A 24,248-nucleotide genomic window follows, 5' to 3' on the forward strand; every position below is an offset into this window, starting at 1 on the left:
TTGAGGTTCTGTCGGTGTCCTTCCTCCTGCCCTCAGCTTCCTGTGAACTCAAGATGACGTCGTCACACAAGGGATGGCTTAGTGCCATTGTATTTGTGGGTGAGTCTCCTGTATTTGTGGGTGAGTCTCTCCTGTATTTGTGGGTGAGTCTCTCCTGTATTTGTGGGTGAGTCTCCTGTATTTGTGGGTGGGTCTCTCCTGTATTTGTGGGTGAGTCTCCTGTATTTGTGGGTGGGTCTCTCCTGTATTTGTGGGTGAGTCTCCTGTATTTGTGGGTGAGTCTCTCCTGTATTTGTGGGTGAGTCTCTCCTGTATTTGTGGGTGAGTCTCTCCTGTATTTGTGGGTGAGTCTCTCCTGTATTTGTGGGTGAGTCTCTCCTGTATTTGTGGGTGAGTCTCTCCTGTATTTGTGGGTGAGTCTCTCCTGTATTTGTGGGTGAGTCTCCTGTATTTGTGGGTGAGTCTCTCCTGTATTTGTGGGTGAGTCTCTCCTGTATTTGTGGGTGAGTCTCTCCTGTATTTGTGGGTGAGTCTCTCCTGTATTTGTGGGTGAGTCTCTCCTGTATTTGTGGGTGAGTCTCTCCTGTATTTGTGGGTGAGTCTCTCCTGTATTTGTGGGTGAGTCTCTCCTGTATTTGTGGGTGAGTCTCTCCTGTATTTGTGGGTGAGTCTTTCCTGTATTTGTGGGTGAGTCTCTCCTGTATTTGTGGGTGAGTCTCTCCTGTATTTGTGGGTGAGTCTCTCCTGTATTTGTGGGTGAGTCTCCTGTATTTGTGGGTGAGTCTCACCTGTATTTGTGGGTGAGTCTCTCCTGTATTTGTGGGTGAGTCTCTCCTGTATTTGTGGGTGAGTCTCTCCTGTATTTGTGGGTGAGTCTCTCCTGTATTTGTGGGTGAGTCTCTCCTGTATTTGTGGGTGAGTCTCTCCTGTATTTGTGGGTGAGTCTCTCCTGTATTTGTGGGTGAGTCTCTCCTGTATTTGTGGGTGAGTCTCTCCTGTATTTGTGGGTGAGTCTCTCCTGTATTTGTGGGTGAGTCTCTCCTGTATTTGTGGGTGAGTCTCTCCTGTATTTGTGGGTGGGTCTCTCCTGTATTTGTGGGTGAGTCTCTCCTGTATTTGTGGGTGAGTCTCCTGTATTTGTGGGTGAGTCTCTCCTGTATTTGTGGGTGAGTCTCTCCTGTATTTGTGGGTGAGTCTCTCCTGTATTTGTGGGTGAGTCTCTCCTGTATTTGTGGGTGAGTCTCTCCTGTATTTGTGGGTGAGTCTCTCCTGTATTTGTGGGTGGGTCTCTCCTGTATTTGTGGGTGAGTCTCTCCTGTATTTGTGGGTGAGTCTCCTGTATTTGTGGGTGAGTCTCTCCTGTATTTGTGGGTGAGTCTCTCCTGTATTTGTGGGTGAGTCTCTCCTGTATTTGTGGGTGAGTCTCTCCTGTATTTGTGGGTGAGTCTCTCCTGTATTTGTGGGTGGGTCTCTCCTGTATTTGTGGGTGAGTCTCTCCTGTATTTGTGGGTGAGTCTCTCCTGTATTTGTGGGTGAGTCTCTCCTGTATTTGTGGGTGAGTCTCTCCTGTATTTGTGGGTGAGTCTCTCCTGTATTTGTGGGTGAGTCTCCTGTATTTGTGGGTGAGTCTCTCCTGTATTTGTGGGTGAGTCTCTCCTGTATTTGTGGGTGAGTCTTTCCTGTATTTGTGGGTGAGTCTCCTGTATTTGTGGGTGAGTCTCTCCTGTATTTGTGGGTGAGTCTCTCCTGTATTTGTGGGTGAGTCTCTCCTGTATTTGTGGGTGAGTCTCTCCTGTATTTGTGGGTGAGTCTCCTGTATTTGTGGGTGAGTCTCTCCTGTATTTGTGGGTGAGTCTCTCCTGTATTTGTGGGTGAGTCTCTCCTGTATTTGTGGGTGAGTCTCTCCTGTATTTGTGGGTGAGTCTCTCCTGTATTTGTGGGTGAGTCTCTCCTGTATTTGTGGGTGAGTCTCTCCTGTATTTGTGGGTGAGTCTCTCCTGTATTTGTGGGTGAGTCTCTCCTGTATTTGTGGGTGAGTCTCTCCTGTATTTGTGGGTGAGTCTCTCCTGTATTTGTGGGTGAGTCTCCTGTATTTGTGGGTGAGTCTCTCCTGTATTTGTGGGTGAGTCTCTCCTGTATTTGTGGTGAGTCTCTCCTGTATTTGTGGGTGAGTCTCCTGTATTTGTGGGTGAGTCTCTCCTGTATTTGTGGGTGAGTCTCTCCTGTATTTGTGGTGAGTCTCTCCTGTATTTGTGGGTGAGTCTCTCCTGTATTTGTGGGTGAGTCTCTCCTGTATTTGTGGGTGAGTCTCTCCTGTATTTGTGGGTGAGTCTCTCCTGTATTTGTGGGTGAGTCTCTCCTGTATTTGTGGGTGAGTCTCTCCTGTATTTGTGGGTGAGTCTCTCCTGTATTTGTGGGTGAGTCTCTCCTGTATTTGTGGGTGAGTCTCTCCTGTATTTGTGGGTGAGTCTCTCCTGTATTTGTGGGTGAGTCTCTCCTGTATTTGTGGGTGAGTCTCTCCTGTATTTGTGGGTGAGTCTCTCCTGTATTTGTGGGTGAGTCTCTCCTGTATTTGTGGGTGAGTCTCTCCTGTATTTGTGGGTGAGTCTCCTGTATTTGTGGGTGAGTCTCTCCTGTATTTGTGGGTGAGTCTCTCCTGTATTTGTGGGTGAGTCTCTCCTGTATTTGTGGGTGAGTCTCTCCTGTATTTGTGGGTGGGTCTCTCCTGTATTTGTGGGTGAGTCTCCTGTATTTGTGGGTGAGTCTCTCCTGTATTTGTGGGTGAGTCTCCTGTATTTGTGGGTGAGTCTCTCCTGTATTTGTGGGTGAGTCTCCTGTATTTGTGGGTGAGTCTCTCCTGTATTTGTGGGTGAGTCTCTCCTGTATTTGTGGGTGAGTCTTTCCTGTATTTGTGGGTGAGTCTCTCCTGTATTTGTGGGTGAGTCTCTCCTGTATTTGTGGGTGAGTCTCTCCTGTATTTGTGGGTGAGTCTCTCCTGTATTTGTGGGTGAGTCTCACCTGTATTTGTGGGTGAGTCTCCTGTATTTGTGGGTGAGTCTCCTGTATTTGTGGGTGAGTCTCTCCTGTATTTGTGGGTGAGTCTCTCCTGTATTTGTGGGTGAGTCTCCTGTATTTGTGGGTGAGTCTCTCCTGTATTTGTGGGTGAGTCTCTCCTGTATTTGTGGGTGAGTCTTTCCTGTATTTGTGGGTGAGTCTCTCCTGTATTTGTGGGTGAGTCTCTCCTGTATTTGTGGGTGAGTCTCTCCTGTATTTGTGGGTGAGTCTCTCCTGTATTTGTGGGTGAGTCTCTCCTGTATTTGTGGGTGAGTCTCTCCTGTATTTGTGGGTGAGTCTCTCCTGTATTTGTGGGTGAGTCTCTCCTGTATTTGTGGGTGAGTCTCTCCTGTATTTGTGGGTGAGTCTCTCCTGTATTTGTGGGTGAGTCTCTCCTGTATTTGTGGGTGAGTCTCTCCTGTATTTGTGGGTGAGTCTCACCTGTATTTGTGGGTGAGTCTCCTGTATTTGTGGGTGAGTCTCCTGTATTTGTGGGTGAGTCTCTCCTGTATTTGTGGGTGAGTCTCTCCTGTATTTGTGGGTGAGTCTTTCCTGTATTTGTGGGTGAGTCTCTCCTGTATTTGTGGGTGAGTCTCTCCTGTATTTGTGGGTGAGTCTCTCCTGTATTTGTGGGTGAGTCTCTCCTGTATTTGTGGTGAGTCTCTCCTGTATTTGTGGGTGAGTCTCTCCTGTATTTGTGGTGAGTCTCTCCTGTATTTGTGGGTGAGTCTCTCCTGTATTTGTGGGTGAGTCTCTCCTGTATTTGTGGGTGAGTCTCTCCTGTATTTGTGGGTGAGTCTCTCCTGTATTTGTGGGTGAGTCTCTCCTGTATTTGTGGGTGAGTCTCTCCTGTATTTGTGGGTGAGTCTCCTGTATTTGTGGGTGAGTCTCTCCTGTATTTGTGGGTGAGTCTCTCCTGTATTTGTGGGTGAGTCTCTCCTGTATTTGTGGGTGAGTCTCTCCTGTATTTGTGGGTGAGTCTCTCCTGTATTTGTGGGTGAGTCTCCTGTATTTGTGGGTGAGTCTCTCCTGTATTTGTGGGTGAGTCTCTCCTGTATTTGTGGGTGAGTCTTTCCTGTATTTGTGGGTGAGTCTCCTGTATTTGTGGGTGAGTCTCTCCTGTATTTGTGGGTGAGTCTCTCCTGTATTTGTGGGTGAGTCTCTCCTGTATTTGTGGGTGAGTCTCTCCTGTATTTGTGGGTGAGTCTCCTGTATTTGTGGGTGAGTCTCTCCTGTATTTGTGGGTGAGTCTCTCCTGTATTTGTGGGTGAGTCTCTCCTGTATTTGTGGGTGAGTCTCTCCTGTATTTGTGGGTGAGTCTCTCCTGTATTTGTGGGTGAGTCTCTCCTGTATTTGTGGGTGAGTCTCTCCTGTATTTGTGGGTGAGTCTCTCCTGTATTTGTGGGTGAGTCTCTCCTGTATTTGTGGGTGAGTCTCTCCTGTATTTGTGGGTGAGTCTCCTGTATTTGTGGGTGAGTCTCTCCTGTATTTGTGGGTGAGTCTCTCCTGTATTTGTGGTGAGTCTCTCCTGTATTTGTGGGTGAGTCTCTCCTGTATTTGTGGGTGAGTCTCTCCTGTATTTGTGGGTGAGTCTCTCCTGTATTTGTGGTGAGTCTCTCCTGTATTTGTGGGTGAGTCTCTCCTGTATTTGTGGGTGAGTCTCTCCTGTATTTGTGGGTGAGTCTCTCCTGTATTTGTGGGTGAGTCTCTCCTGTATTTGTGGGTGAGTCTCTCCTGTATTTGTGGGTGAGTCTCTCCTGTATTTGTGGGTGAGTCTCTCCTGTATTTGTGGGTGAGTCTCTCCTGTATTTGTGGGTGAGTCTCTCCTGTATTTGTGGGTGAGTCTCTCCTGTATTTGTGGGTGAGTCTCTCCTGTATTTGTGGGTGAGTCTCTCCTGTATTTGTGGGTGAGTCTCTCCTGTATTTGTGGGTGAGTCTCTCCTGTATTTGTGGGTGAGTCTCTCCTGTATTTGTGGGTGGGTCTCTCCTGTATTTGTGGGTGAGTCTCCTGTATTTGTGGGTGAGTCTCCTGTATTTGTGGGTGAGTCTCTCCTGTATTTGTGGGTGAGTCTCCTGTATTTGTGGGTGAGTCTCTCCTGTATTTGTGGGTGAGTCTCCTGTATTTGTGGGTGAGTCTCTCCTGTATTTGTGGGTGAGTCTCTCCTGTATTTGTGGGTGAGTCTTTCCTGTATTTGTGGGTGAGTCTCTCCTGTATTTGTGGGTGAGTCTCTCCTGTATTTGTGGGTGAGTCTCTCCTGTATTTGTGGGTGAGTCTCTCCTGTATTTGTGGGTGAGTCTCACCTGTATTTGTGGGTGAGTCTCCTGTATTTGTGGGTGAGTCTCCTGTATTTGTGGGTGAGTCTCTCCTGTATTTGTGGGTGAGTCTCTCCTGTATTTGTGGGTGAGTCTCCTGTATTTGTGGGTGAGTCTCTCCTGTATTTGTGGGTGAGTCTCTCCTGTATTTGTGGGTGAGTCTTTCCTGTATTTGTGGGTGAGTCTCTCCTGTATTTGTGGGTGAGTCTCTCCTGTATTTGTGGGTGAGTCTCTCCTGTATTTGTGGGTGAGTCTCTCCTGTATTTGTGGGTGAGTCTCTCCTGTATTTGTGGGTGAGTCTCTCCTGTATTTGTGGGTGAGTCTCTCCTGTATTTGTGGGTGAGTCTCTCCTGTATTTGTGGGTGAGTCTCTCCTGTATTTGTGGGTGAGTCTCTCCTGTATTTGTGGGTGAGTCTCTCCTGTATTTGTGGGTGAGTCTCTCCTGTATTTGTGGGTGAGTCTCACCTGTATTTGTGGGTGAGTCTCCTGTATTTGTGGGTGAGTCTCTCCTGTATTTGTGGGTGAGTCTCTCCTGTATTTGTGGGTGAGTCTTTCCTGTATTTGTGGGTGAGTCTCTCCTGTATTTGTGGGTGAGTCTCTCCTGTATTTGTGGGTGAGTCTCTCCTGTATTTGTGGGTGAGTCTCTCCTGTATTTGTGGTGAGTCTCTCCTGTATTTGTGGGTGAGTCTCTCCTGTATTTGTGGTGAGTCTCTCCTGTATTTGTGGGTGAGTCTCTCCTGTATTTGTGGGTGAGTCTCTCCTGTATTTGTGGGTGAGTCTCTCCTGTATTTGTGGGTGAGTCTCTCCTGTATTTGTGGGTGAGTCTCTCCTGTATTTGTGGGTGAGTCTCTCCTGTATTTGTGGGTGAGTCTCTCCTGTATTTGTGGGTGGGTCTCTCCTGTATTTGTGGGTGAGTCTCTCCTGTATTTGTGGGTGGGTCTCTCCTGTATTTGTGGGTGAGTCTCCTGTATTTGTGGGTGAGTCTCCTGTATTTGTGGGTGAGTCTCTCCTGTATTTGTGGGTGAGTCTCCTGTATTTGTGGGTGAGTCTCTCCTGTATTTGTGGGTGAGTCTCTCCTGTATTTGTGGGTGAGTCTTTCCTGTATTTGTGGGTGAGTCTCTCCTGTATTTGTGGGTGAGTCTCTCCTGTATTTGTGGGTGAGTCTCTCCTGTATTTGTGGGTGAGTCTCACCTGTATTTGTGGGTGAGTCTCCTGTATTTGTGGGTGAGTCTCCTGTATTTGTGGGTGAGTCTCTCCTGTATTTGTGGGTGAGTCTCTCCTGTATTTGTGGGTGAGTCTCTCCTGTATTTGTGGGTGAGTCTCTCCTGTATTTGTGGGTGAGTCTCTCCTGTATTTGTGGGTGAGTCTCCTGTATTTGTGGGTGAGTCTCTCCTGTATTTGTGGGTGAGTCTCTCCTGTATTTGTGGGTGAGTCTCCTGTATTTGTGGGTGAGTCTCCTGTATTTGTGGGTGGGTCTCTCCTGCATTTGTGGGTGAGTCTCACCTGTATTTGTGGGTGAGTCTCTCCTGTATTTATGGGTGAGTCTCTCCTGTATTTGTGGGTGAGTCTCTCCTGTATTTGTGGGTGAGTCTCTCCTGTATTTGTGGGTGAGTCTCACCTGTATTTGTGGGTGAGTCTCTCCTGTATTTGTGGGTGAGTCTCTCCTGTATTTGTGGGTGAGTCTCACCTGTATTTGTGGGTGGGTCTCTCCTGTATTTGTGGGTGAGTCTCTCCTGTATTTGTGGGTGAGTCTCTCCTGTATTTGTGGGTGAGTCTCTCCTGTATTTGTGGGTGAGTCTCTCCTGTATTTGTGGGTGAGTCTCTCCTGTATTTGTGGGTGAGTCTCTCCTGTATTTGTGGGTGAGTCTCTCCTGTATTTGTGGGTGAGTCTCACCTGTATTTGTGGGTGAGTCTCACCTGTATTTGTGGGTGAGTCTCTCCTGTATTTGTGGGTGAGTCTCTCCTGTATTTGTGGGTGAGTCTCCTGTATTTGTGGGTGAGTCTCTCCTGTATTTGTGGGTGAGTCTCACCTGTATTTGTGGGTGAGTCTCTCCTGTATTTGTGGGTGAGTCTCTCCTGTATTTGTGGGTGAGTCTCTCCTGTATTTGTGGGTGAGTCTCTCCTGTATTTATGGGTGAGTCTCTCCTGTATTTGTGGTGAGTCTCTCCTGTATTTGTGGGTGAGTCTCTCCTGTACTTGTGGGTGAGTCTCTCCTGTATTTGTGGGTGAGTCTCTCCTGTATTTGTGGGTGAGTCTCACCTGTATTTGTGGGTGAGTCTCTCCTGTATTTATGGGTGAGTCTCTCCTGTATTTGTGGTGAGTCTCTCCTGTATTTGTGGGTGAGTCTCACCTGTATTTGTGGGTGAGTCTCTCCTGTATTTATGGGTGAGTCTCTCCTGTATTTGTGGGTGAGTCTCTCCTGTATTTGTGGGTGAGTCTCACCTGTATTTGTGGGTGAGTCTCTCCTGTATTTGTGGGTGAGTCTCTCCTGTATTTGTGGGTGAGTCTCTCCTGTATTTGTGGGTGAGTCTCTCCTGTATTTGTGGGTGAGTCTCTCCTGTATTTGTGGGTGAGTCTCTCCTGTATTTGTGGGTGGGTCTCTCTTGCATTTGTGGGTGAGTCTCACCTGTATTTGTGGGTGAGTCTCTCCTGTATTTGTGGGTGAGTCTCTCCTGTATTTGTGGGTGAGTCTCTCCTGTATTTGTGGGTGAGTCTCTCCTGTATTTGTGGGTGGGTCTCTCCTGTATTTGTGGGTGAGTCTCTCCTGTATTTGTGGGTGAGTCTCTCCTGTATTTGTGGGTGAGTCTCTCCTGTATTTGTGGGTGAGTCTCTCCTGTATTTGTGGGTGAGTCTCTCCTGTATTTGTGGGTGAGTCTCTCCTGTATTTGTGGGTGAGTCTCCTGTATTTGTGGGTGAGTCTCCTGTATTTGTGGGTGGGTCTCTCCTGCATTTGTGGGTGAGTCTCACCTGTATTTGTGGGTGAGTCTCTCCTGTATTTATGGGTGAGTCTCTCCTGTATTTGTGGGTGAGTCTCTCCTGTATTTGTGGGTGAGTCTCTCCTGTATTTGTGGGTGAGTCTCTCCTGTATTTGTGGGTGAGTCTCACCTGTATTTGTGGGTGAGTCTCCTGTATTTGTGGGTGAGTCTCTCCTGTATTTGTGGGTGAGTGAGTCTCTCCTGTATTTGTGGGTGAGTCTCTCCTGTATTTGTGGGTGAGTCTCACCTGTATTTGTGGGTGAGTCTCCTGTATTTGTGGGTGAGTCTCTCCTGTATTTGTGGGTGAGTCTCTCCTGTATTTGTGGGTGAGTCTCTCCTGTATTTGTGGGTGAGGGTCTCTTGTATTTGTGGGTGAGTCTCTCCTGTATTTGTGGGTGAGTCTCTCCTGTATTTGTGGGTGAGTCTCTCCTGTATTTGTGGGTGAGTCTCTCCTGTATTTGTGGGTGAGTCTCTCCTGTATTTGTGGGTGGGTCTCTCCTGCATTTGTGGGTGAGTCTCACCTGTATTTGTGGGTGAGTCTCTCCTGTATTTGTGGGTGAGTCTCTCCTGTATTTGTGGGTGAGTCTCTCCTGTATTTGTGGGTGAGTCTCTCCTGTATTTGTGGGTGAGTCTCTCCTGTATTTGTGGGTGAGTCTCCTGTATTTGTGGGTGGGTCTCTCCTGCATTTGTGGGTGAGTCTCACCTGTATTTGTGGGTGAGTCTCTCCTGTATTTATGGGTGAGTCTCTCCTGTATTTGTGGGTGAGTCTCTCCTGTATTTGTGGGTGAGTCTCTCCTGTATTTGTGGGTGAGTCTCTCCTGTATTTGTGGGTGAGTCTCCTGTATTTGTGGGTGGGTCTCTCTTGCATTTGTGGGTGAGTCTCACCTGTATTTGAGGGTGAGTCTCTCCTGTATTTATGGGTGAGTCTCTCCTGTATTTGTGGGTGAGTCTCTCCTGTATTTGTGGGTGAGTCTCTCCTGTATTTGTGGGTGAGTCTCTCCTGTATTTGTGGGTGAGTCTCTCCTGTATTTGTGGGTGAGTCTCCTGTATTTGTGGGTGGGTCTCTCCTGCATTTGTGGGTGAGTCTCACCTGTATTTGTGGGTGAGTCTCTCCTGTATTTATGGGTGAGTCTCTCCTGTATTTGTGGGTGAGTCTTTCCTGTATTTGTGGGTGAGTCTCTCCTGTATTTGTGGGTGAGTCTCTCCTGTATTTGTGGGTGAGTCTCCTGTATTTGTGGGTGGGTCTCTCCTGCATTTGTGGGTGAGTCTCACCTGTATTTGTGGGTGAGTCTCTCCTGTATTTATGGGTGAGTCTCTCCTGTATTTGTGGGTGAGTCTCTCCTGTATTTGTGGGTGAGTCTCTCCTGTATTTGTGGGTGAGTCTCTCCTGTATTTGTGGGTGAGTCTCTCCTGTATTTGTGGGTGAGTCTCACCTGTATTTGTGGGTGAGTCTTTCCTGTATTTGTGGGTGAGTCTCTCCTGTATTTGTGGGTGAGTCTCTCCTGTATTTGTGGGTGAGTCTCCTGTATTTGTGGGTGAGTCTCTCCTGTATTTGTGGGTGAGTCTCCTGTATTTGTGGGTGGGTCTCTCCTGCATTTGTGGGTGAGTCTCTCCTGTATTTGTGGGTGAGTCTCCTGTATTTGTGGGTGGGTCTCTCCTGCATTTGTGGGTGAGTCTCACCTGTATTTGTGGGTGAGTCTCTCCTGTATTTATGGGTGAGTCTCTCCTGTATTTGTGGGTGAGTCTCTCCTGTATTTGTGGGTGAGTCTCTCCTGTATTTGTGGGTGAGTCTCACCTGTATTTGTGGGTGAGTCTTTCCTGTATTTGTGGGTGAGTCTCTCCTGTATTTGTGGGTGAGTCTCACCTGTATTTGTGGGTGAGTCTCTCCTGTATTTAAGGGTGAGTCTCTCCTGTATTTGTGGTGAGTCTCTCCTGTATTTGTGGGTGAGTCTCTCCTGTATTTGTGGGTGAGTCTCTCCTGTATTTGTGGGTGGGTCTCACCTGTATTTGTGGGTGAGTCTTTCCTGTATTTGTGGGTGAGTCTCACCTGTATTTGTGGGTGAGTGTCTCTTGTATTTGTGGGTGAGTCTCTCCTGTATTTGTGGGTGAGTCTCTCCTGTATTTGTGGGTGAGTCTTTCCTGTATTTGTGGGTGAGTCTCTCCTGTATTTGTGGGTGAGTCTCCTGTATTTGTGGGTGAGTCTCTCCTGTATTTGTGGGTGAGTCTCTCCTGTATTTGGGGGTGAGTCTCTCCTGGATTTGTGGGTGAGTCACTCCTGTATTTGTGGGTGAGCCTCCAGACTGGTGAAACTGTCAGATCACGGGATGACCCTCGGGGAAGAAGCTTGCTACATCATGGTCATCTTCCCCGAGGGAAAAACGACGTTAACCCAACTCACTCACTCACTCACTAATAAGATCCATGGTGAGAAAGGGGCATGGGGGGCTAAAGTCACCATGCAGAGTTGCCTCCCTTCAGACCATGTGACTGAGTCAGTTGACTGAAATCATTGCTTATAGCGGCCCAGTCTTCTTAAACGACTCAATTCGCCATGCAGGTGTGTCAAAAACCTATGATTGTGGGTTTGAATCCTGGTGGGCGGTGGGGAGTCCTACTGGTGCAAGCTCACTCGTCACGCCAAATACCTGGTTTTGATTCCCCACATGGTAACTGACACTCAAATGTCAAAACAATAGCGAACAACTGACAAAAAACATGATTTAATTAACAAACAGGTGAAAAAAAGGGAACTTTCATTTAAACAGTATGACTGTAAAAAACAACAACAAACTGCACGACGCATGGTTGAGTGAGTTTGAATGGGTGGAGATGAACGTAGGTGGCCGGGACTCGGAATTAGTTTGTACTGTCTGCCGTAATCAATAACTGAAAACATAAAACTTTATGGAATTTAACAGGCAGGTGAAAGTATTGCAGGATGAGTATAAACTAGTATCTGTTTGCCCTGAAGGACAAGTTGGGTTTAAGACATTTTTCAAGCCCTGTGCTAAAAAGCATTGCCTCATTACATAGACCCATCTTCCCGAGACAAGCGAGTTAACTGACTATAAAAGTCCAGTTTCCACCCTTGCCGAACTGGGCTGGTATTATGGAGTTACATTTTAGCTGGACTAACGAGTCTATGCATATTCTAATCAAAGTCGTGCAATGAAATCGAAATCCAGTTCGTAAACTGTCATGCAGATTTCGGTCGATTGCAGAATTTGCAAAGCATGTGCATCGCCAACTCATTGTCAGCAGATATTTTCCAAATCTTTTCATGTTTTTAATCAAGGTTCCCACGTGATTTGATGCACTTCGCGATGTAAGACTCGTTTTATCACAATATATATCTTGATTATCAATCAGATCGTCTTGACTGGGTGCCACTGTTTTGTTTGAAGCAAATGCAAGTGATACGAGAGATGGAATCTGATTGGTCTAAAGGAGAGGCATAGAAGGGACATAACTCGTAATAGCCACTGGTGGCGTTACGATCGAGTCCAGGAATTCCAGCCTAGTTCGGCAAGGGTGGAAACTGGACTTTTAAAGTCTGTTAACTCTCTTGCCTCGGGAAGATGCATCATGGGTGGGACAATAGGATTCGTGTAGGAGACCCCCCCACCAGCAGCTTCAGTTTTCTTTATCTATGTCTCAAGTAGATAAATTAGGGCTGGGTGAGGTGAGGTGAAATGGGTGAGGTGAGGTGAGGTGAGGTGAGGTGGGGTGGGGTGAGGTGAGGTGAAATGGGGTTTAACGTCGCGTCCAAGGTTATTGCACTTATATAGCGACGTACGTGCATGTACGTGTGTGTGTTTGTGTACTAGTCTGGACTGATGCCGATTTATAGTGCTAGCTCACTGAGATACCATGCCGCAGTTTAACATGAATACCCCACTCAGACACAGTATACTGACTCCGAGCCGACCACTCCTTGTTTTAGCCCCTTAATGCCGAGCGCCAGACAGGGTAACAACAAGTACCATCTTTTAACGTCTTTTGGTATGATGCGGCCGGGGTTCAAACCCCAGACCTTCCGCTCTCTGGGCGGACGCTCTACCACTAGACCACGGAGGCGGTAATTAGGGCTGGGACGTGTCCAAATTTACTACCCGGGTACCCACACCCCTATTACCCGACCCTAACCAGGTACCCGCTGTTGGTGTCAAGAGATAGGTACTAAATGTCTGATTGGGAATAGTTTGACAGTTGCGCTGGCAGACTGTTTTAAGATACGCGTATAAAACGATGTGGTCATGTTTACACTGAAGTTGACTGAGAAATGCAAGTGATACGAGAGGTGGAATCTGATTGGTCCTTAGGAGAGGCATACAACTCGTAATAGCTTATGGTGGCGCTGCAATCGAGCCCAGGAATTCCAGCCAAGTTTGGCAAGGGTGGAAACTGGACTTTTAGAGTCAGTTAACTCTCTTGCCTCGCGAAGATGAATATTGCAAGCTAACCTCAGTTAAATCGAGCAGCTATTTTCTATCAATTTGGAATTTATTTGAACTATGTTACAATGTCATATTAAAACATGTCGGTAAGATAAATTTGTTGTTGCAGGATCATTTGGGGATCATGGGGTTTTATGCGTCCGATATGCATATAAAACCTAACGCCGAATGCATAAAACCCCATGTACCCCTCGTGATCCTGCTACAACTTATAGAGGGGCGGTCAGGTAGCCTAGTGGTAAAAACATTCGCTCGTCATGCCGAAGACCAGGGTTCCATTCCCGACATGGGTACAATGTGTGACGCCCATTTCTCGCGTTAACCGCTGTGATATTGCTGGAATATTGCTAAAAGAGGCGTAAAACCATACTCACTCACTTCCAACTTATAGAGTGAGAAGTATTATTGGGTATTTGAGAGAAAAGTGTTGAATTTGTACTCAAACAAACTCATTACGTCCCCCTTCCTTATAAATGGTACCGACACTGGTTGTGACTGGACTGATGGTGATGTTGGGAGTAACTGTTGAGGCAGCGGGTCCACTGCCGTCGTCTAAGGCGCCGCGATTCGCTATGCAGAGTTACGTCCCTTGGCCACGCCAGAAACCTATGATTGTGGGTTCAAATCCCGGTTTGCCCTGATTATGTTTCTAGGTTTGTCAGCACCATACCCGTGCTCGTGGGTTTCATCGAAGTGGTAAACATCTGAGACCTGCATCACTTCGGGCTCTCCTCCCACATTAAGCTGACACGCCGTGATATAACTGTAATACTGTTAAAAGCGGCGTTAAACCCAACTCACTCACTGTTGAGGTAGCATGTTACCATGGGTGGGATAGGATTGTAGGATTTGTTTTATACACAGACACCCTACCCATCCTCCTTTGTGAGTTCAGGGCCTGACAGATGGACATCGACTGTAATTGTTGAGAGATATTTGTGAGTTCACACCTGACAGATGGATGTCGTGTATATATTGTTGACTGTTTGTTTCAGGGATGATGGTTGGGGGTTATTTCTGGGGGTCCCTTGCCGACAAGGGTGGACGTCGGTCAATCCTGCTGTGGTCACTGATGGTCAACGGTATCGGCGGGCTGCTGTCCAGTGTGTCCCAGGTCTTCTGGCTCTTCCTTCTCATGCGCTTCATCAGCGGTATCGGGTGAGTTGATGTTGTCGTTGCACCCTCCTCATGCACTTCATCAGCGGTGTCGGGTGAGTCCATGTTGTCGTTGCACCCTCCTCATGCGCTTCATCAGCGGTGTCGGGTGAGTCGATGTTGTCGTTGCACCCTCCTCATGCGCTTCGCAGCGGTGTCGGGTGAGTCGATGTTGTCGTTGCACCCTCCTCATGCGCTTCATCAGCGGTGTCGGGTGAGTCGATGTTGTCGTTGCACCATCCTCATGCGCTTCATCAGCAGTGTCGGGTGAGTTGATGTTGTCGTTGCACCCTCATGTACCCTCATGTTGTCGTTGCACCCTCCTCATGCGCTTCATCAGCGGTGTCGGGTGAGTCGATGTTGTCGTTGCACCCTCCTCATGCGCTTCATCAGCGGTGTCGGGTGAGTCGATGTTGTCGTTGCACCCTCCTCATGCGCTTCATCAGCGGTGTTGGGTGAGTTGATGTTGTCGTTGCACCCTCCTCATGCGCTTCATCAGCGGTGTCGGGTGAGTCCATGTTGTCATTGCACCCTCATCATGTGCTTCATCAGCGGTGTGGGGTGAGTCGATGTTGTCGTTGCATCCTATTTTGGTTTGATGCCACTCATCTTCCCGAGGCAAGAGAGTTAACTGACTTTAAAAGTCCAGTTTCCACCCTTGCCGAACTAGGCTGGAATTCCTGGGCTCAATCGTAGCGCCACCAGATTATTTGATGCACTTCGCGATGTAAGACTCGTTTTATCACAATATAGATCTTGATTATCGATCAGATCGTCTTGATGGGGCGCCACCGTTTTGTTTGAAACAAATGCAAGTGATGCAAGAGGAGGAATCTGAATGGTCCATAGGAGAGGCATAGAAGGGACATAACTCATAATAGACACTGGTGGCGCTACGATTGAGCCCAGGAATTTGAGCCTAGTTCGGCAAGGGTGGAAACTGGACTTTTAAAGTCAGTTAACTCCCCTGACTCAGGAAGATGGATGCCACTATGCATAAACTTCTACTGAAAAACAATGTTAAATCCACAAAATATTACAGGAATGTCATGACTAGGGACATGAGGAATAGATTTCCTTTGTTGGAATAAAGCTCAGGTACAACAAGGCTGTAATCACTCACTCACCCAACTGCCCCACACCAGAGAGCAAGTGTTACAGTGTGGGTGTACAACAAGGCTGTAATCACTCACCCAACTGCCCCACACCAGAGAGTAGATCATACAGTGTTGGTGTGTGTGTTACAGTGTGGGTGTACAACAAGGCTGTAATCACTCACCCAACTGCCCCACATCAGAGAATAGATCATACAGTGTTGGTGTGTGTGTTACAGTGTAGGTGTGTGTGTTACAGTGTGGGTGTACAACAAGGCTGTAATCACTCACCCAACTGCCCCACACCAGAGAGTAGATCATACAGTGTTGGTGTGTGTGTTACAGTGTGGGTGTACAACAAGGCTGTAATCACTCACCCAACTGCCCCACACCAGAGAGGAAGTGTTACAGTGTGGGTGTACAACAAGGCTGTAATCACTCACCCAACTGCCCCACACCAGAGAGTAGATCATACAGTGTTGGTGTACAACAAGGCTGTAATCACTCACCCAACTGCCCCACACCAGAGAGGAAGTGTTACAGTGTGGGTGTACAACAAGGCTGTAATCACTCACCCAACTGCCCCACACCAGAGAGGAAGTGTTACAGTGTGGGTGTACAACAAGGCTGTAATCACTCACCCAACTGCCCCACACCAGAGAATAGATCATACAGTGTGGGTGTACAACAAGGCTGTAATCACTCACCCAACTGCCCCACACCAGAGAGTAGATCATACAGTGTGGGTGTACAACAAGGCTGTAATCACTCACCCAACTGCCCCACACCAGAGAGGAAGTGTAACAGTGTGGGTGTACAACAAGGCTGTAATCACTCACCCAACTGCCCCACACCAGAGAGTAGATCATACAGTGTGGGTGTACAACAAGGCTGTAATCACTCACCCAACTGCCCCACACCAGAGAGGAAGTGTAACAGTGTGGGTGTACAACAAGGCTGTAATCACTCACCCAACTGCCCCACACCAGAGAGTAGATCATACAGTGTGGGTGTACAACAAGGCTGTAATCACTCACCCAACTGCCCCACACCAGAGAGGAAGTGTAACAGTGTGGGTGTACAACAAGGCTGTAATCACTCACCCAACTGCCCCACACCAGAGAGTAGATCATACAGTGTGGGTGTACAACAAGGCTGTAATCACTCACCCAACTGCCCCACACCAGAGAGTAGATCATACAGTGTGGGTGTACAACAAGGCTGTAATCACTCACCCAACTGCCCCACACCAGAGAGTAGATCATACAGTGTTGGTGTGTGTGTTACAGTGTTGGTGTGTGTGTTACAGTGTGGGTGTACAACAAGGCTGTAATCACTCACCCAACTGCCCCACACCAGAGAGTAGATCATACAGTGTTGGTGTGTGTGTTACAGTGTGGGTGTACAACAAGGCTGTAATCACTCACCCAACTGCCCCACACCAGAGAATAGATCATACAGTGTGGGTGTACAACAAGGCTGTAATCACTCACCCAACTGCCCCACACCAGAGAGTAGATCATACAGTGTTGGTGTACAACAAGGCTGTAATCACTCACCCAACTGCCCCACACCAGAGAGGAAGTGTTGATGTGTGTGTTACAGTGTGGGTGTACAACAAGGCTGTAATCACTCACCCAACTGCCCCACACCAGAGAGTAGATCATACAGTGTTGGTGTGTGTGTTACAGTGTTGGTGTGTGTGTTACAGTGTGGGTGTACAACAAGGCTGTAATCACTCACCCAACTGCCCCACACCAGAGAGTAGATCATACAGTGTTGGTGTGTGTGTTACAGTGTGGGTGTACAACAAGGCTGTAATCACTCACCCAACTGCCCCACACCAGAGAGTAGATCATACAGTGTTGGTGTGTGTGTTACAGTGTGGGTGTACAACAAGGCTGTAATCACTCACCCAACTGCCCCACACCAGAGAGTAGATCATACAGTGTTGGTGTGTGTGTTACAGTGTGGGTGTACAACAAGGCTGTAATCACTCACCCAACTGCCCCACACCAGAGAATAGATCATACAGTGTTGGTGTGTGTGTTACAGTGTGGGTGTACAACAAGGCTGTAATCACTCACCCAACTGCCCCACACCAGAGAATAGATCATACAGTGTTGGTGTGTGTGTTACAGTGTGGGTGTACAACAAGGCTGTAATCACTCACCCAACTGCCCCACATCAGAGAGTAGATCATACAGTGTTGGTGTGTGTGTTACAGTGTGGGTGTACAACAAGGCTGTAATCACTCACCCAACTGCCCCACATCAGAGAGTAGATCATACAGTGTTGGTGTGTGTGTTACAGTGTGGGTGTACAACAAGGCTGTAATCACTCACCCAACTGCCCCACATCAGAGAATAGATCATACAGTGTTGGTGTGTGTGTTACAGTGTGGGTGTACAACAAGGCTGTAATCACTCACCCAACTGCCCCACACCAGAGAGGAAGTGTTGATGTGTGTGTTACAGTGTGGGTGTACAACAAGGCTGTAATCACTCACCCAACTGCCCCACACCAGAGAGGAAGTGTTGGTGTGTGTGTTACAGTGTGGGTGTGTGTGTTACAGTGTGGGTGTACAACAAGGCTGTAATCACTCACCCAACTGCCCCACACCAGAGAATAGATCATACAGTGTTGGTGTGTGTGTTACAGTGTGGGTGTACAACAAGGCTGTAATCACTCACCCAACTGCCCCACACCAGAGAATAGATCATACAGTGTTGGTGTGTGTGTTACAGTGTAGGTGTGTGTGTTACAGTGTGGGTGTACAACAAGGCTGTAATCGCTCACCCAACTGCCCCACACCAGAGAGGAAGCGTTGGTGTGTGTGTTACAATGTTGGAGTGTGTGTGTTACAGTGTGGGTGTACAACAAGGCTGTAATCACTCACCCAACTGCCCCACACCAGAGAATAGATCATACAGTGTTGGTGTGTGTGTTACAGTGTGGGTGTACAACAAGGCTGTAATCACTCACCCAACTGCCCCACATCAGAGAATAGATCATACAGTGTTGGTGTGTGTGTTACAGTGTGGGTGTACAACAAGGCTGTAATCACTCACCCAACTGCCCCACATCAGAGAGTAGATCATACAGTGTTGGTGTGTGTGTTACAGTGTAGGTGTGTGTGTTACAGTGTAGGTGTGTGTGTTACAGTGTTGGTGTGTGTGTTACAGTGTTGGTGTGTGTTACAATGTTAGTGTGTGTGTTACAGTGTGGGTGTGTGTTACAGTGTGGGTGTACAACAAGGCTGTAATCACTCACCCAACTGCCCCACACCAGAGAATAGATCATACAGTGTTGGTGTGTGTGTTACAGTGTAGGTGTGTGTGTTACAGTGTAGGTGTGTGTGTTACAGTGTTGGTGTGTGTGTTACAGTGTTGGTGTGTGTGTTACAGTGTTGGTGTGTGTGTTACAGTGTGGGTGTACAACAAGGCTGTAATCACTCACCCAACTGCCCCACACCAGAGAATAGATCATACAGTGTTGGTGTGTGTGTTACAGTGTGGGTGTACAACAAGGCTGTAATCACTCACCCAACTGCCCCACATCAGAGAGTAGATCATACAGTGTTGGTGTGTGTGTTACAGTGTGGGTGTACAACAAGGCTGTAATCACTCACCCAACTGCCCCACACCAGAGAATAGATCATACAGTGTTGGTGTGTGTGTTACAGTGTGGGTGTACAACAAGGCTGTAATCACTCACCCAACTGCCCCACATCAGAGAATAGATCATACAGTGTTGGTGTGTGTGTTACAGTGTGGGTGTACAACAAGGCTGTAATCACTCACCCAACTGCCCCACATCAGAGAATAGATCATACAGTGTTGGTGTGTGTGTTACAGTGTGGGTGTACAACAAGGCTGTAATCACTCACCCAACTGCCCCACATCAGAGAATAGATCATACAGTGTTGGTGTGTGTGTTACAGTGTGGGTGTACAACAAGGCTGTAATCACTCACCCAACTGCCCCACACCAGAGAATAGATCATACAGTGTTGGTGTGTGTGTTACAGTGTGGGTGTACAACAAGGCTGTAATCACTCACCCAACTGCCCCACACCAGAGAATAGATCATACAGTGTTGGTGTGTGTGTTACAGTGTGGGTGTACAACAAGGCTGTAATCACTCACCCAACTGCCCCACATCAGAGAATAGATCATACAGTGTTGGTGTGTGTGTTACAGTGTGGGTGTACAACAAGGCTGTAATCACTCACCCAACTGCCCCACACCAGAGAATAGATCATACAGTGTTGGTGTGTGTGTTACAGTGTAGGTGTGTGTGTTACAGTGTGGGTGTCCAACAAGGCTGTAATCACTCACCCAACTGCCCCACACCAGAGAATAGATCATACAGTGTTGGTGTGTGTGTTACAGTGTGGGTGTACAACAAGGCTGTAATCACTCACCCAACTGCCCCACACCAGAGAATAGATCATACAGTGTTGGTGTGTGTGTTACAGTGTGGGTGTACAACAAGGCTGTAATCACTCACCCAACTGCCCCACATCAGAGAATAGATCATACAGTGTTGGTGTGTGTGTTACAGTGTGGGTGTACAACAAGGCTGTAATCACTCACCCAACTGCCCCACATCAGAGAATAGATCATACAGTGTTGGTGTGTGTGTTACAGTGTGGGTGTACAACAAGGCTGTAATCACTCACCCAACTGCCCCACACCAGAGAGGAAGTGTTACAGTGCTGGTGTGTGTTAAAATGTTAGTGTGTGTGTTACAGTGTGGGTGTGTGTTACAGTGTTGGTATGTGTGTTACAGTGTTGTTGTGTGTGTCACAGTGTGGGTGTGTGTTACAGTGTTGTGTGTGTTACAGTGTGGGTGTGTGTTACAGTGTTGGTGTGTGTTACAGTGTTGATGTGTGTGTTACAATGTTAGTGTGTGTGTTACAGTGTGGGTGTGTGTTACAGTGTTGGTGTGTGTGTTACAGTGTGGGTGTGGGTGTTACAGTGTTGGGGTGTGTGTTACAGTGTTGGTGTGGGTGCTACAGTGTTGGTGTGTGTTACAGTGTGGGTGTGGGTGTTACAGTGTTGGGGTGTGTGTTACAGTGTTGGTGTGTGTGTTACAGTGTTGGTGTGTGTGACAGTGTTGGTGTGTGTGTTACAGTGTTGGTGTGTGTGTTACAGTGTTAGTGTGTGTTACAGTGTTGGTATGTGTTACAGTGTTGGAGTGTGTTACAGTGTTGATGTGTGTGTTACAGTGTTGATGTGTGTGTTACAATGTTGATGTTTGTTACAGTGTTGGTGTGTGTTACAGTGTTGGTGTGTGTTACAGTGTTGGTGTGTGTGTTACAGTGTTGGTGTGTGTGTTACAGTGTTGATGTGTGTTACAGTGTTGGTGTGTGTTACAGTGTTGGTGTGTTTGTTACAGTGTTGGGGGCAGTATGCCGGTCATCTTCTCTTACTTCTGTGAGTTCCAACCCAAGGACAGACGAGGCTCAATGATATCCGTCCTGGCAACATTCTGGATGGGAGGCAACATACTGGCCGCAGGTAGGCACGATATACAGGTACACACTGACATACAGGTACACACTGACATTCAGGTACACACTGACACACAGGTACACTCTGATACTCTGGCTGCAGGTACACACTGACATACAGGTACACACTGACATACAGGTACACACTGACACACAGGTACACACACTGACATACAGGTAAACACTGATACTCTAGCTGCAGGTACACACTGACATACAGGTACACACTGACATACAGGTACACACTGACATACAGGTACACACTGACACACAGGTACACACTGATATACAGGTACACACTGACACACAGGTACACACTGACATACAGGTACACACTGACACACAGGTACACACTGACATACAGGTACACACTGACACACAGGTACACACACTGACATACAGGTAAACACTGATACTCTAGCTGCAGGTACACACTGACACACAGGTACACACTGATATACAGGTACACACTGACACACAGGTACACACTGACATACAGGTACACACTGACACACAGGTACACACTGACATACAGGTACACACTGACACACAGGTACACACTGACATACAGGTACACAATGACACACAGGTACCCCTGTTATTGCATCTGATGCTGATGCTGCTGCTTTGGTTCCAGGGCTGGCCTGGATCATCATCCCCCAGGAAACATGGGGCTACTTCTCCCCCGAGTTCACCTTCTCCAGCTGGCGCATCTTCATCGCTGTCTGCACCATCCCCGCGCTGTCGTCCGCCGTCCTCTTCTTTCTCATGCCAGAGAGCCCCAAGTACCTGCTCACGGTAACGTCCTCTCTGCAGTTCTGTAATCCTGTTAAAGATTAAGGTGTGGCATTGCGCATCTTCATCGCTGTCTGCATCGTCCCCGCGCTGTCGTCCGCCGTCCTCTTCTTTCTCATGCCAGAGAGCCCCAAGTACCTGCTCACGGTAACGTCCTCTCTGCAGTTCTGTAATCCTGTTAAAGATTAAGGTGTGGCATTGCGCATCTTCATCGCTGTCTGCACCATCCCCGCGCTGTCGTCCGCCGTCCTCTTCTTTCTCATGCCAGAGAGCCCCAAGTACCTGCTCACGGTAACATCCTCTCTGCAGTTCTGTAATCCTGTTAAAGATTAAGGTCTGGCATTGCGCATCTTCATCACTGTCTGCACCATCCCCGCGCTGTCGTCCGCCGTCCTCTTCTTTCTCATGCCAGAGAGCCCCAAGTACCTGCTCACGGTAACGTCCTGTCTGTAGTTCTGTAATCCTGTAAAAGATTAAGGTGTGGCATTGCGCATCTTCATCGCTGTCTGCACCATCCCCGCGCTGTCGTCCGCCGTCCTCTTCTTTCTCATGCCAGAGAGCCCCAAGTACCTGCTCACGGTAACGTCCTGTCTGTAGTTCTGTAATCCTGTAAAAGATTAAGGTGTGGCATTGCGCATCTTCATCACTGTCTGCACCATCCCCATGCTTTCGTCCGCCGTCCTCTCTGAAGATTGATCACGATGAGGTGTAGAACCCTCAGAATTACTGGGCAGAATAGGTCTCTCATTCTGTAATCCTGTAATAGATTAAGGTGTGGTTATCAGTGCTAATTACTGTAAAGTGTTGGCTTCTATTGTCTTTTGCTAATCACCCATCAGCGGCAATCATCTGTTGGCCTACCTTGTTAGTTGCCACCTTCTGTTGTCTTCTTAATTTTGCTGTCTTTACATGTACATATATATATATATGCTCTCTGCCTCCTAGCATTCAGCATCTTCCCAAGGCAAGAGAGTTAACTGACTTTAAAAGTCCAGGTTCCACCCTTGCCGAACTAGGCTGGAATTCCTGGGCTCGATCGTAGCGTCACTAGTGACTATTACGAGTTATGTCCCTTCTAAGCCTCCCCCATGGACCAATCAGATTCCACCTCTCGTATCACTTGCATTTGCTTCAAACAAAACGGCGATGCCCAGTCAAGGCAATCTGATCGATAATCAAGATCTATATTGTGATAAAATGGGTCTTACATCGCGAAATGCATCAAATAATGTGAGCACCCTGATTAAAAATATAAAAAAGTTGGCGGTGCTTACCATAGAGAATGATTGGCCTTTGGGACAGATTGGCCAAGGCAGTTGAATTTGGTAAATTATTTTAACCATTTTGTTTGGTTTTGGATGTTTGACTCCTGGCTGGGAGAGAGACGGACGCCATCTATGTAACATTTGACTATTGTTTGTTTACAGGCTGGGAGAGAGACGGATGCTATCTATGTGATGTTTGACTACTGTTTGACTTCAGGCTGAGAGAGAGATGGTTGCTATCTATGTAACGTTTGACTATTGTTTGTTTACAGGCTGGGAGAGAGACGGATGCTATCTATGTGATGTTTGACTATTGTTTGACCTCAAGCTGGGAGAGAGACAGATGCTATCTCTGTAATGTTTGACTATTGTTTGACTTCAGGTTGGGAGAGAGACAGATGCTATCTATGTAATGTTTGACTATTGTTTGACATCAAGCTGGGAGAGAGACGGATGCTATCTATGTGATGTTTGACTATTGTTTGACTCCTGGCTGGGAGAGAGACGGACGCCATCTATGTAACATTTGACTATTGTTTGACTTCAGGTTGGGAGAGAGACAGATCCTATCTATGTGATGTTTGACTACTGTTTGACTTCAGGCTGAGAGAGAGATGGTTGCTATCTATGTAACGTTTGACTATTGTTTGTTTACAGGCTGGGAGAGAGACGGATGCTATCTATGTGATGTTTGACTATTGTTTGACATCAAGCTGGGAGAGAGACAGATGCTATCTATGTAATGTTTGACTATTGTTTGACTTCAGGTTGGGAGAGAGACGGATGCTATTTATGTAACATTTGACTATTGTTTGACATCAAGCTGGGAGAGAGACGGATGCTATCTATGTGATGTTTGACTATTGTTTGACTTCAGGTTGGGAGAGAGACAGATGCTATCTATGTAATGTTTGACTATTGTTTGACTTCAGGTTGGGAGAGAGACAGATCCTATCTATGTAATGTTTGACTATTGTTCGACATCAAGCTGGGAGAGAGACGGATGCTATCTATGTGATGTTTGACTATTGTTTGACTTCAGGCTGAGAGAGAGACAGATGCTATCTATGTGATGTTTGACTATTGTTTGACATCAAGCTGGGAGAGAGACGGATGCTATCTATGTGATGTTTGACTATTGTTTGACATCAAGCTGGGAGAGAGACGGATGCTATCTATGTAATGTTTGACTATTGTTTGACTTCAGGTTGGGAGAGAGACAGATCCTATCTATGTAATGTTTGACTATTGTTCGACATCAAGCTGGGAGAGAGACGGATGCTATCTATGTGATGTTTGACTATTGTTTGACTTCAGGCTGAGAGAGAGACGGATGCTATCTATGTGATGTTTGACTATTGTTTGACATCAAGCTGGGAGAGAGACGGATGCTATCTATGTGATGTTTGACTATTGTTTGACTTCAGGTTGGGAGAGAGACGGATGCTATTTATGTAACGTTTGACTATTGTTTGACTTCAGGCTGAGAGAGACGGATGCTATCTATGTGATGTTTGACTATTGTTTGACATCAAGCTGGGAGAGAGACGGATGCTATCTATGTGATTTTTGACTATTGTTTGACTTCAGGTTGGGAGAGAGACGGATGCTATTTATGTAACA

At 47.3% G+C, this 24,248-nt stretch overlaps 1 protein-coding gene across 6 annotated transcripts in view; it reads left to right on the forward strand.

Annotated features, from left to right (window-relative positions):
• Positions 1-24,248, forward strand: part of LOC124112896 (synaptic vesicle glycoprotein 2B-like) — an 81,077-nt gene that overhangs the window by 37,571 nt on the left and 19,258 nt on the right. For all 6 annotated transcript variants that reach the window (XM_048395705.1, XM_048395708.1, XM_048395703.1 and 3 more), the window contains 4 exons: positions 1-99; positions 13,795-13,957; positions 20,451-20,572; positions 21,203-21,363. The exon at positions 1-99 is cut by the window's left edge. In XM_048395705.1, coding sequence (XP_048251662.1) covers positions 1-99; positions 13,795-13,957; positions 20,451-20,572; positions 21,203-21,363 — 545 coding nt within the window. The remainder of the gene's footprint in view (positions 100-13,794; positions 13,958-20,450; positions 20,573-21,202; positions 21,364-24,248) is intronic.

This window comes from Haliotis rufescens, unplaced genomic scaffold (genome assembly GCF_023055435.1).
Source record: "Haliotis rufescens isolate VD_foot unplaced genomic scaffold, xgHalRufe1.0.p SCAF_14, whole genome shotgun sequence".
In the NCBI taxonomy this organism is placed as follows: Eukaryota; Metazoa; Mollusca; class Gastropoda; order Lepetellida; family Haliotidae; genus Haliotis; species Haliotis rufescens.